Source organism: Myotis lucifugus, unplaced genomic scaffold, assembly GCF_000147115.1.
Source record: "Myotis lucifugus unplaced genomic scaffold, Myoluc2.0 scaffold_0, whole genome shotgun sequence".
NCBI lineage: Eukaryota > Metazoa > Chordata > Mammalia > Chiroptera > Vespertilionidae > Myotis > Myotis lucifugus.
In genome coordinates, this window is record NW_005871048.1 from 1,630,934 (window position 1) to 1,645,010 (window position 14,077).

General features: G+C 40.7%; 1 protein-coding gene across 5 annotated transcripts in view; it reads right to left on the reverse strand.

Moving 5' to 3' along the window:
- Positions 1 to 11,364, reverse strand: part of SLC27A6 (solute carrier family 27 member 6) — a 51,395-nt gene extending 40,031 nt beyond the window's left edge. For 3 of the 5 annotated variants that reach the window (XM_023763643.1, XM_023763720.1, XM_023763683.1), the window contains exon 1: positions 9,998 to 11,134. In XM_023763643.1, coding sequence (XP_023619411.1) covers positions 9,998 to 10,478 — 481 coding nt within the window. In that variant the 5' untranslated portion in view covers positions 10,479 to 11,134. Of the gene's footprint in view, positions 1 to 9,997 lie in introns of all 5 variants that reach the window. The other 2 variants (XM_006081067.3, XM_023763578.1) reach the window with 2 other exon arrangements.
- Between the last annotated feature and the right edge of the window lie 2,713 nt (positions 11,365 to 14,077).

Sequence of the window (14,077 nt, forward strand, 5' to 3'; positions counted from 1 at the left end):
TCAAGTGCATGCAAATATGGACCTTTCCACCTAAGCAATTATATTTATTCCAATGTTTTTTGTTTTAAACATATATTTTTATTGATTTCAGAGAGGAAGGGAGAGGGAGAGAGAGAGAGATAGAAACATCAATGACAAGAGAGAATCATTGATTGGCTGCCTCCTGCACGCCCCCTACTGGGGATTGAGCCAACAACCAGGCACGTGCCCTTGACCAGAATCGGACCTGGGACCCTTCAGTCCGAAGGCTAACGCTCTATCCACTGAGCCAATCCGGCCAGGGCTATTCCAATGTTTTAACAAAACTTTAAAAATAATCACAAGCTACATTCTGCTTTGAAGCTGAATCAGGGTCCTGCGTTAAACATTTTCCTGGAAACGTGAATCACTATCCAGTTATGTAAAAAAGCCATCTGTCAGCCACTGTTTAGTTCTACTATAATACAAGACATTTGCAAAAAACTCATGATTTCCTTCCTCAAAATCTATAATCCAGATTGATCCTAAAGAGGCAGCAACAGAAATATGTCAAATGGGACAAGGCAGTTCACAAATAAAATCTGCAAGAAAATGAGGGAAACACAGAAAACGGTAAGGAGCTGATATGTCATAGGTGGTAGGCAGATTGGGACTTGAATTTTTTTTATTTTTTTTGTCTCCCAAGGATATTTTCTCCATTGCTTTTCAGAGAGAGTGGAAGGGAGGGAGAGGGGAAAAGGGAGAGAGAGAGAGAGAGAGAGAGAGAGACACCAATGTGAGAGAGACACATGGACTGGTAGCCTCCCGCATGTGCCCCACTATATGTTCTTTTTTCTTAACTTAGAGCAAACAGGAAATGTTGCGGTGCTTGTATATCATTTGAAAAGTATACGTAATTACATTCTTTGATTATATATATATATATAATCTCTTTCATTTTAAAGCAGTTTATAAATTTCAGTGTTTTCCCATGTATTATCTAGGTGATCCTCACCACAGCCATATCCTCATTTTAAAGATGAGGAAGGCATAGTTACAGTGAGCAAGTAATCTCCTCTAGCTCAGACATGTAGGAGAGGCAGTGTGGGGATGGAGCCCAGGTTTTCTGATGCTAAATCATAAAAGCTTGTTGGGTGCACATTTGTCCTCCTTTCTGCTCCTTCTTATTCCCTCATCTCCATCTTTTCCCTTCCTCTCCCCTTTCCTTACTACCGCCCTCACACTGTTCCTTTTCCTTCCCCCTGCTGTCCATCTGTCCATCTGCTTTCTTTCAGCACCTTTTACACCTCAGCTAAGGTATGATTCACAGCAAAGCAATGCAATGGTAAAATTTTATTAGCCAATTTACAAATAGATATTTGTGTGGCTTTGGGGACTAGGCCAAGAACGGCAATGTAACCTCTTGGAGCTGAGAAAGTTTGTTTTGTTCACTGATACAGTCTCAGAATTTAGCACAAAGGAGATGCTCAACAAATATTCATTGCCTGGATGAGTGAAAGACCTAACAAAAAACTTTGTAGTACTATGCCCATTCAGTAACATTTTCACTTACAAATTTTTCTAATAAATTGTACCTCTACTGTGTATTTGGTAACTGATTTTGAGAATAGATGTATGATTGGAATTTCTTTGTTATTTTTTATCAATGTTGCTAAGTGCTAGAAGCATGACACCCCAAAAGTACAGTGTTTTAGACACACTAAGCATCCACAACCCAGGTACATGCCCTTGACCAGGAATTGAACCCAAGACTCTTTGGTTCCAGGGTCGATACGCTAACCACAGACCCACACTGGCCAGGGCAGGACTTGAAATTTTAAAAATGTTTATATCTATAACAAATCCACACAAAAGAAACTATAAGAGTCCAGAGAAAGTATCCAGTTCTAGTGAGCATACACAGCAAGCTGCCACATACCGATTGCTCTGCTAAGACAGAGAAGTGAAAAATCACAAGGAATGCTGGGGGAAGAACAAGTTCCAAATAAATGAAAAAGCAAGACAAGCAAGTAATCTAGACTTCCTATTTTCTTTTAACTTTTAGTACTAAATTTTGTTTTAGTCACTCTCCCTGGCACTTTGCCCCGTGTAAGGACAGGTCTCTGAACTGACTCATTTCATTATCTTAATTTCAAATCTCTCACCTGGAATTGTAAATTAGCAGCATACGCTTCTATATGTTCTGAATGATATGTATATATAAATTGGCAAAATAAGTGCAAATTGAGTTACACTATGATTCATTTAAATTGTGGCCCCAAATCTTTGTTGGAATTGTAGTCTAAAGAAACAGTGAGCATTTACAAAGAGTGATGACTTCTACAGGTAAAAGGAAGCAAGCAGATTCCTAAGGATCTGAGGAGATACAATTTAACTTCCTTCATACGTTAAAAGTAAATTGACCTAGCTGAGCCTTTTAGAATTTTCAAGTAGAATTTCATCTAACAAAAGCATTTCTTCCATAGTGGCAGGAAATGTGGGTGAGAATAGTGAAGATTGAAATAAAAACGTGAAATATTATGCAGGGGATAAAGAATTATTATTTACTTACCACTGTTCAATCTTTCATAGTAAGAAGAAAAGTTTTAGTGTTATTTGGAAATTAAGTTCTGAATATTAAGTCTTGACAAAAAGTAGTATTTTTAAAATACTCCGAGGAAATGTGGCTGTGTTTCATGAAGATTTATTCTCTAGTGAAGTGTTGAAATCTCTAGAACTGTAAGCGCCTCGGAAGAATGATGTGTGCCCGCCTCCATGCTTTGGCTGATGGCCCCGGCCACATACACCATTGGGGCTGCATACTGGTAGATATCTGATCAGAGAATTGACCTCTGCTCCTGGGACTCACTCTACCGGCAGGTCTTGAAAGTAAACTACCATAAGAAAATGAGAGAGCTGAGACCTTTAACAAAGTCTACACTGCAGGAGAAGGCTCAATCTCTCTTTGCAAAGCAATAGGATCTTCCATTGTTTCTCACGTTGTAAGGCACTATGTTAGGTGGGGTTGCAGCACAAAACCAGGTCTCTCCTTACAATCCACTGGTACTTTTTGTACAAATTAATTTCTTGTTTCTATATTATTGTTATATATCTTATTCAAATTTAGGAGGCTATAAAATCAGTGAGTTACTCATACTGTATTAAAAACTCTTCAAATTACCCTATTCTACATAAAACAAGCTAATATTTTTAAAGGAATTGCTTGTAGCTCTTAACGCATTGCCAAACATTTCAACTTTAAAACTTTATGCATTAATAAAACTAATATGATACTCAATTACAAATGGTCAACTTGAGTTTTCCATTATTGCAAAGCAATATTCACACAGAATCCACAGTGAAATTACAATTTCACCACATACTTACAACTACCATCCTATTAGTTAGAGCAACGCTTTAGGGTTTTCATGGAATGCATGAGCAGGCTACAGTTTCTAAGAAAAATGACCCATAAGTAAGCAAAAACAATTCATATGGTGATGTAGATACGAATACCTTACCTCAGGCCTCACATCATAAATAATGTGTCAGCTATTTTTACAAACATTAGTCTATTAACAATCATCATAACCCCAGGAAGTGCACAGAAGCACGTCTTTCAGTTGTGATTACATACTGTTCCTTGAAACAATTTTATTAACCGCCCTGAATACATGCACATAAGTTTGTAAGTGGGTTTATGTGTTTTCCTCTCAGCTGTCCCCACATCTTTTGGGGAACAGACAGGCAAAAGTGTATAAGAAAATAAAAAGTAAAACACTTCATTTGATATTATTTCCAATACATCGATTGCCAATGAATAATTATTACTCAAATGGGAGCACAATGACATAATGTGTCTGGTTTACCATTTTTCAATGACAAAGTAGTAAAAATTAGAAAAGGAAATCCATAAAAAAAATCTCTAGACACAATTAGATTAATTAGTACATAAATTGTATCTTTTTAAAAAGGCAATTCCAAGATGGCATTTTTGTAAGATTCAGACCCCAACAGGGCTATTTGCCACAAGCCTTCTGGTAATAAATGAAAGAATCCCCCTCTTCTTGGCCAGAGAATAGATAACCATCTGGCTCCTAACCTGTGTCTGAGAGCATTCCAGCCTGGTCTCTGAGGGCTGGGAAGCAGATATGACTACACTGTTACTGGGGAGGACAGAACTGGCTTACACCAGTTAACTCGGGTCATGTGACACGTGCCTGGATCTCCCTTCATACAGCCTTCTGCCCACAGCAACTCCCATACCAGGAGACTCGGTAGCAAAGACTGCATATATGTCTCTGCCACTATGCAATTAAAAATAATTATGGCAACCATTTCCTGAACATATACTATGGTTCTGGCACTCTGTGGTGTCTTGTATATTTAAGTCACACAAGACCCAATGATATCCACTGGTCATCAGCAATGTGTTAGCAGTCAGTCAATGGCAGAGTTAGGATTCAAGCCCATGTTTGTCTGAGTCCAAGATGTGTATTTCCCCCATTTAGCCTTACAGCTTGTCTGAGGAGACAACCTCCCTTTAAACTGTTTTTGCTCCTGCCAGTACTCAAGCATCGTGCCCTTACAGTAAATGCAAGGCCAGCAGATATTGCAAATAAGAACACCAGGGCAAGTGTCTCTATGGTCAGTAAAGAATAAATGGTGCATCATCAGTGCTTAGAACACTGCCTTTGCCAGCTTGTGAACCATGAAGCCACTTAAACTTCCTATCAAAGTCAGTTGTGTTCTTTTGGAATGGAGGTAATTCTTGACCTAGCTGAATCTAAAATAGAAAAAAAAAGGCAAAACAATGATTCATTCTACTAAGTATAAGAAAAAGTATAGAAATTCCCTGAAAACTAAAATCGATTTATGTCAGGATATCATAGTACATGGATTAAAAAATATATAAGCTCACACAGGCCATTTTATCTATCTGAATATATATTACTCTCTACAAAATTTAAAGGGTCTTTATTTTTCCTCTAACTCATCCTCTTGGTCTTTAAAAACAGATGACTTTATGGTTAAAAGTCATTTGGAGAATTACAATGGCTCGATTGTTAACTGGAACATTTGTCCTGCACATTCTGAACGCAACAGTTCACAAAAACTAAAGGGCAGGGCTTCGTGCATTATTTTAAGTTTATTGAGCTGACACAGGATTTTCACTTCTTGTGAACAGAAATCCAAAACCCTTCTAAACATGGAAAGACACAAAATACTATTGAATCTAAAGTAAAAGACTTCAGGGTAATGTGAATATAATTTCTTAGTTACATATAATTATAATGACTTAATATGTGGTCTATTTACAAAGGAGAGACAAATACATATACCTGCAAGTACATCTGAAATCTTGTGGATCCTTGGCGTGTCTAAAACACTGTACTTTTAGCACTTAGCAACATTGATATAAAATAACACAACAAAGAAATTCCATTGATACATCTATTCTCAAAATCAGTTACCAAACAGATGGTAGAGGAACAACTTATTGGCAAAAATTTGTAAGTAAAAAAGTTACTGAATGCTCATATGTACCTCAAAGTTTTTTGTTAGGTCTTTCACTCATCCAGGCAATGAATATTTGTTGAGCATCTCCTTTGTGCTAAATTCTGAGACTGTATCAGTGAACAAAACAAACTTTCTCAGCTCCAAGAGGTTACATTGCCGTTCTTGGCCTAGACCCCAAAGCCACACATATATCTATTTGTAAATTGGCTAATAAATTTTTACCATTGCATTGCTTTGCTATGAATCATAGCATAGCTGAGGTGTAAAAGGTGCTGAAAGAAAGCAGATGGACAGATGGACGGTGAGAGAGGGGGAAGGAAAAGGAACAGTGTGAGGGTGGTAGTAAGGAAAGGGGAGAGGAAGGGAAAAGATGGAGATGAGGGAATAAAAAGGAGCAGAAAGGAGGACAAATGTGCACCCAACAAGCTTTTATGATTTAGCATCAGAAAACCTGGGCTCCATCCCCACACTGCCTCTCCTACACCTCTGAGCTAGAGGAGATTACTTGCTCACTGTAACTATGCCTTCCTCATCTTTAAAATGAGGATATGGCTGTGGTGAGGATCATATAGATAACACATGGGAAAACACTGAAATTTATAAACTGCCTTAAAATGAACGAGATAATTATTATCATTGTTGCTAAGTATATCAAAGAATATAATTACATGTACTTTTTCAAGTGATATACTAGCATTGCAACATTTCCTATTTGTTCTAAGTAAAGAAAAAAGAATATATAGTTGGTGACAACCTTGGCAGCAGGCATTACTAGCAATAATAATCAGAGTTGAAATATTGGGGGAAAGGAGTAGGTTTAATTTAAAACTATTCAATTTTCTATAAATACTGAAATTTTGCAGAGAAATTTGAAATGCTACTTGACACATCTTCTAAACCAAATTACACAGATATAAAACTTTTTTTGCAAGTATTTTTGAGTCTTCTATGAAAAGAAAGGAATATTAATTTTATAAACATTTGATTGTTTTCTAGTTATCTGTGTATTAAAAACTTGATGTCTTAATATTTGCAACTTTTGCTTTACTATTTTTACATAAATAGAATGCATATATTTTTCATAGTTATATCCTAAGGGGATTGACAGCCATAGAAACCTCTGGACTATACAGACAGCAGATCTTAACATTGGAGACCAGGTTTTGAGTATTTGCTCTGAAACTTACTAAGTTGTGTCATCTTAGTCACCTAGGTGAATTTCTTTCCCTCTCCATCTCCCAAATATACTCCTGCATCTGCCTCACAGAATCACTGAGAGTGCCTTTTACAGAATCAGCCTTGAGTAAATGTCAACAGTTGATATTTTTGTTAATGATAATAACAACAAAAGTAAATACATTTTCAGAATTTAGCCCAAACAGAGGCTTAATATATATTCATTGCCTGGATGAATGAAAGACCCAACAAAGAACTTTGAGGTACATATGAACATTCAGTAACTTTTTTACTTATAATTTTTCTTAATAAATTGGCCCTCTGCTATCTATTTGGTAACTGAACAAGCCTTTTCCTTTGGCTTGTTCCTGGAGATAGAATTACTAGACACCTGCCATGACTGAAACTTCACCTATCACCATGAACATTACCTGGCTTGTCTGTTAAACCTTTTTGAAACTGGTTCTATAATACTTCTGAAAAATAAAATTTTGCTAAAACATGCCAAAGTAAAGTGTTTAAGGTCTTATTCCAAACAAATTCCTTACTAGTCTTTCTTATAGCTAACACCAGATTAGGTTGTAGCAGCAAAATCCAAATGAGATCCCTTATCAAAAGCTTGGATGACTCCATATTAATAACAGCAATTATTTCAATTCACTGATCTAGTTAGTACATACCAGGCACTCGGCTAACCACTTCACAAAAACTGTGTCATTTACTTTTCAGAATTACACTGTGAAGTAGATAGTATTATCACCATCAACTAAGCAAATGAGCCCAAGGCAGCCAATCTTTTTTAAAAAAATATATATTTTTTTATTGATTTCAGAGAGGAAGGGAGAGGGAGAGATAGAAACATCAATGATGAGAGAGAATCATTGACCGGCTGCCTCCTGCACGCCCCCTACAGGTATGTGCCTTGACTGAAATCAAACCCAGGACCTTTCAGTCCCCAGGCCAATGCTCTATCCACTGAGCCAAACTGGCTAGGGCCAGGGCAGCTAATCTTATCTTTACTCACAACAGCTAAGAAGTGACAGACCATAAATGAAATCCAAGTCTGGCTTATCTCTGTCTAAACCACTTGATTGGTCTATCTACCTCCATATACTCTCCCCGGATATATAATGATTTAACTGTACATCTCCATCAGAAATATCCAATGATAATCTAAGACTGCTGAAATTTATTCTAAAATCTATATGTATACATTGTTCACTGATTACACTCAAGATGCTAAGAATACAGTATTTTTAGGGTAAGAGCTTCAAATACAGAAAGTGACTGTAATCTAAGCTATGTCTTACAAAAAATATTGTGTAATTAATCAAAATAGAATTGTCCCATCTTTGAAAAACTTTTAATTTATATATTTTGAAGGTATGCTAAAAAGAACTGTTAGTAAGATTTAAGGTTGATTTCTCCAGCTACCTTCTTACTGAACAAATTAAATGGTTCTTTCTTAAAACTCCAGCATCCCAAAGTGGCTTTGATATCTAAAAAATGAAATCAGTTATTGGCAAGCAAAAGAAAAGCAGGCACAAGTAAGACTGAAAAATTAATTGGTCCTAATTAAGCAACAACCCAGTCAACAGCAAAGCTTGAATATTCTACTTTGTGAGTTAACCAGGCCTATGCATGTTAAAAGGCCCTCAGGGGATGCTGTGAGATATTTCTCAGGTTGGCCTTAACATCATGGCTTCAGAAATCTTTTCAGAGATACTGTCTTGCTTTTCTAAAGAGAATTTATGGCTTTATCAATTTTTAGCATAATTTGAGGTTTAGATTTGCTCCAGAACCTGCAATATAGATTAGAATGATCAATAATATGGGAAGTGGAATACATCAGAGTATATCCAGAGATGAACTGTGATTTCTTTTTCCTGCTGCACTCCCATTATCACTTGCCCCTGCACAAGCGGTAAACGTTTCACCATGTTATCAAAATTGTGTGACTCATTTATACTACTTATTGCTACAGTTCAGAGAATAAATATCATTTTTCATAGTTTGATTTTACTTTGTCATGCAACCCATCTTTAGTAATTAGGCACTTAACCAAGACTTTTCTTCTTAGATCAGTGTCAACATGTATATCCAAAGCCTGAATCCAAAGGGAGGGTTAAGAAGGTTAGAACTTACTGAAAGAAAGCAAGCAAGCTGTGGTACATTTACACAATGGAATACAATTCGGTTGTAAAAAAGAAGGAAATCTAACCCTTTGCGACTGCATGGATGAACCTGGAGAGAATTATAGGCTAAGTGAAAGAAGCCAGAGAAAGACAAGGACCATATGATTTCACTCATAGGTGGAATCTAATAAACAAAATAAAGTAACAAATAGAAAAAGACTCATAGATAAAGAACAAACTGACAGCTGTCAGAGGGCAGGGGAGTTTCAGGGCTGGATGAGAAAGATTAAGGGGTTAAACAAACAAACAAAAAACTCACAGTCACAGATAATAGTACGATTATTAACAGAGGGAAATGGAGGTGGGGGAGGTAGAAGAGAATAAAGGGCTGGGGAAATAAATGGTGATGGGAGGAAACTTGATTTGGGGTGGTGAACACATAATACAACATACAGATGATGTATTATAGACCTGTACACCTGAAATCTATATAATTTTATTAACCAATGTCGCCCCAATAAATTCAATAAAAAAAATTGTGCTTGCCATTTTTCTAAAAAAAAAAAAAAAGAAAAGAAAGAAAGAAAAGAAAAAGAAGTGATATACAGATGGGGGCAGGGGAAGAGAGACAGAGGTCTTAGAGTCTGCCAAGAAACCGCCCACTGGCTGGCAGGTGGGTGCCAACCTTGCTAGGCAAATCCTAGCTTGCAGGCAGTGTAAAATAAAAGTACACATGCAGATAGGAATTCAGATTAAAAATATTTGTTCTGTGAATATAGTCAACCTTGACAATGTTACTATTAGAGACAGGTAGGTATTCCACAATGAAATAAAGGTATCTTTCCTACTCATCAAATACTTTTTTTCAGATCTGATCAAATCTAGAACTGACTGACTTCTAAGTCTCTGTGCTTTCGCACTCAATGAATCTATACTAGATAGCAGTAAAATTGCCCTCTTCGCAAAATAGAAGCAGAGATTTCATAAGTTTTCCGAAACTGTCTGGATATTTCCTAATCTACAACAGAGTAGGTGGGAGAGGAGGGTATTAAGCCACCAGCGGTAGAATTGTAAAATTCCTCTGTAACATGCCAACTTCATCACACACCCAACGTATTAGTTGTGCACTGTTCTAACAAAAAAAGGGGGGAAGGCGTGGAGAACAGGGAGGGCTGCCATGCTGCAGCAGAGGACACCCCATACTCTACCTGCGCCCACCACCAGGGCCCGCGGCTCACAGCTGCGGATGCAGTGCAGGAGGGAGGTGGACCGGATGTTGGAGTTGAGGAAGGCCACCACGCAGCCCAGCTTGGCCAGGCCGAACCACACGTGGACAAAGTCGGGCTCATTGCTCATCAGCAGCGCCACGGTGTCCCCCTTCTCCAGCGCCGAATGGTTCAGGAAGGCATGGGCCACTCTGCTGCTCCTTCTGTCCACATCCTCGTAGGTATAGATGTCCCCCTCATACACGATGAAGGGCTTCCGGGGCTGCTTCTGGGCTTGGCTCAGAAATTTATCCAGGACAGTGACCAGCTCCCCTTTCCGACGGTACAGCTCTATCCGAATTCCACAGCGTATCACCTTCAGCAGGAACCACAAGTCCTTCCAGAAGTAAGGGAACAGGAGTTTCTGCAGCAAGTGCAGGAGGGCCATTCCCGCCCCTAGTCCTGAGATCCATGGCAGGAGCATGGGGGCCGCGGGGCCAGGAGGCCGCTCTGATCCCAGCCCTGACAGTGTCCTTCTCTTCCAGGCCAGTCCTCGGCGCTCAGGACTGGTACCCGCAGTTCTTACCAGCCTTTGCGGGGGTGAGGGTGGGGGCGCGGAGCTTCTGAAACAGTTAGAAGTTTGCAGAGAGAAGCTTGCACAGAGGGGATACCGGGAATAAGGCTTGAGACACCTGGTGGCTGGGTAGAGAGCGCTGGATTCAGGCGAAATGAACGCAGGCAGCCGCCAGGGGCCCCGGAGTCTAGGGGTGCAGCCCCGCGCCCTCGCCCGGGCGGCCCGACGGCGGGTGCTCCCGCCCTTCCCAGCCCGCTCCTCCGCGGCGGACCCCACACCAGCCCCCCCCTCAGAGAAGGGAGTCCGGGAGCCAGTGCTCTCCTCCGAGCAGTTCTTCCAGCGACTGCGACTTGGAGGCTGAACTGGAACCTGGAGGAACGGGGGTGGCGACCGCTGAGAAATCAGAGGCTTCTGTCCAGACGCGTCAGAATCCGAGGAGGGTTCCGGGACCACGGCACCGTCCCGCGTGTGACCCCGAGCCCGTGGGACCCGAGCCCATGGGACCCCGCCTTTGCCGCGCTCCGAACTCCCCTCGGACACTCCGGGTCCGGGCGACCTGCTCCCAAGTCAGCGCGGCGCCCGCTGGAAGGAGGCGCCTCCGTTCCCGGCAGCAGCTCCCCTCCCGGTGACCTTGGGGGCTGGTTTATCTCCGCTCTGAACTGCGGCGGGGGTGTCGGCCGCCTCCTCCCGCCTCCTGGCTCCGGGCCAATCCCAGCTCCTCCTGCCGCCCGGCTGCCCGGGAACGGGACAGTCCCGTGGAGGGAAGGCCAGGGATGCCTGAGGACGCGACAAAGGGGCGAGGGGAACCGGCTGCTGGGGGCAATGACAGAAAACAAGACGGGAGGGAGGGAGGGAGGGAGAGATGAATGGGACAGTCAAGGAATATTTGAATTCTTTGTTCATAAACCACCACAAAGTTGGTTTGCTCTATAAAACGTACTTCTGAAAACGTATTACTAGGTTGGTATTGACATTTATTTTGGAATTCAATGCTTAGAGTGCCGCCCTAGACAGTGCTTTTCACAAAAATTCCAAAAACATTGATGGATGTGGGAGCTCCAATCCATATTGACATCCATATTTTTTAAAAAAGTATAAAATACTGACTATTCTCTGTCCTTAAAAATAAGAAAACACTTTAAAGTGTGGACAAAAGGGGCCACATGCTGACCTGACAAGCTCAGGGGAGGCCTGCATGGTAGTCTTGCAAACTCAGAGACCTAAAGTAACCACAAAGGATGGTCTGAAATTAAACTTTAACTAAAAGCAGTTATGGTGGGCAGTTACGTCCTAGGCCAGTATCTTCACTGACAAGGTCAACCTTTACCTTAACTGAGCCTGTCTTTTTGCATCTATGATAACATAACCTTGAAATGTCTGGGTAACTTGTAACTTCCCTTTTTCTGGAGCACAACCAAATGTGCTGGGTGCCAGGACAGATACCACAAATTCCTTCATTATGTTAATTGATCCTGCACCCACCTAAGTATGTGTCCATCATTTTACTTTTTATCCCATCCCAGGGGTTTCCCCTGCTTTGCTTTATCCCTCCTCCTTAATCTATCACCAATGAATTTCATGTAACTCACCTACTCCCTCCTTTGATTGCAAATGTATAAATGCAAACGTAACCCCGCCGTTCTCCGGAGCATTATCTCAATTCGTTGAGGTTCTGCTTCCCTGCATATGTCGACAGTTTGGCTCAAATAAACTCACAAAAATTCTTTACAAGTTTCAATGATTTTTACGGTAACGAAAGTTAGATCATTAAAAAAATTCTCAGACTTTAAGGATTCTAAAGGGGGAGAAGGAAGTGGAGAGGGAACAGGTAATTGCAAAGAATAACAGCAAAATGTTATACACTGATGGAATTTTACCGAAGACAAAAAAACAGGGGCATTTAATACACACTGTGTTCCTTGCAGACACTCATCCAGCTCTCTGCATTTAAGAAGGGTGTACGAACGATTAATTGTGCGTATTGAAATGATTGAGCACTGTCTCACATTATCGGCTTCTGCTTCTTCTGTCTTAGGTTTTGCAACTGGGTTCCAGCTAACCTCAGATTCTCTAATAAAGAAAAAGCTGGTAACTCCAAAGACAGACGTCTGAAAATCATTACTCGCAGTCACAGCGAAGAGCCCACAAGACACTCTGCAAGCCCTTTTGTGTAGATGAAGAAAACACTTTCCAAATTTGCAATTCAGAAAGATCTCTTCAGTTAAAAGAAAAGGGATAGTATCAAGTAGTTCACAAATGGGAAAATCAGTTACAGCTTGAAAAGCACATTTGAAATTCTCTCCTTTCCACTCCTAGGTCTAGTCTTGTGGCAAGGACCATCGGCCAGGTGTAGAAGGTCACCAGGAAGAAAGCCCCAGGTGCTTAGCAACTGGCAAAACTAGGAAAACAAGGACTTGGCTTTGTTTTCTTCCCCTAGCATATTGCTAGTCATGCGGGTCTGATCCTCTCCTGACCTTTCTTTTCTAGGCATGTTCCTAGTCATGTAGTAGACCTGCCTAGAGGGGGAACAAAGGGACCAGAGAATAGCCCTTAAGCATTAAGCTTCCCAGACAATGAGGTTCTAACCCGCATCAAATACATCTAGGCCTCAGATATGTTTCAGCTCTAGGCCCAGATAAGCAGCAAAACCAGACAAGTGATGCCAGAGCTGACCTCAGGACCAGCTGTGGTAACTAATGACCCCCAATCAGTGAAGACCACGATGCTGAAAGGATACACCTGGGAAGCTGGGATCCATTGAGACCATCTCCTGGGATGCCCCCTAAGACCCCACCTTAAAAGCCCTTCGGACTGAGGACCCAGTCCGTGCTCTCTGTGGAGCATGCCCACGCCTTTCCCCTGCCTCTCCTCTTCCCTCCCAAGGCCTTTACCTTCCTCTCTCCTAAGCTCCAAGGACCCTTCTTTTGCCTCTGTAATTTGTTTCCTGAATCTATTTCTTCTTCACTCACTTCTTCTACCTCTGGCTTTCTAAATAAACTTTCTCTTACAGTTTGAGTCTTGGCTCTGAATTCTTTCCTAGACAGAACTCAAGCACCTGGGTCATTAAACCAAGGCCCAGTCTAACACCTAGTGGCATTCTAGCAGCCGACAGTCTGCTTCAGTCACCTTCTAGAAAACATTTGAAGCAGAGAATGGAATATGGAACAGCTGGTCTCAGACATTAGCTTTACAATACAAGCCTGTCCTCCTCTAGTGGAAGAAAATGAGTAAAGAAACATGATTTCCATCTTTTTATTTCGTTAAATTAGAAACAGTAAGCACACATTAAAACAATTACTATCTACTGTCACCACTGTTTCATAAAGGGAGGTCTTATTTCAACATTAAAAAGAAGGAAGGGCATAACATTATAATAAAGGACCATATTTCAAAATAAAATTAATTTCATGAAAAACTCATTGCATTGCACTTACTTTTCTTATCATGGTCCTGATAACATCACCCCAGGGCATGGAACTAAATTTTCATCAATTACTAATGTGAGTCGA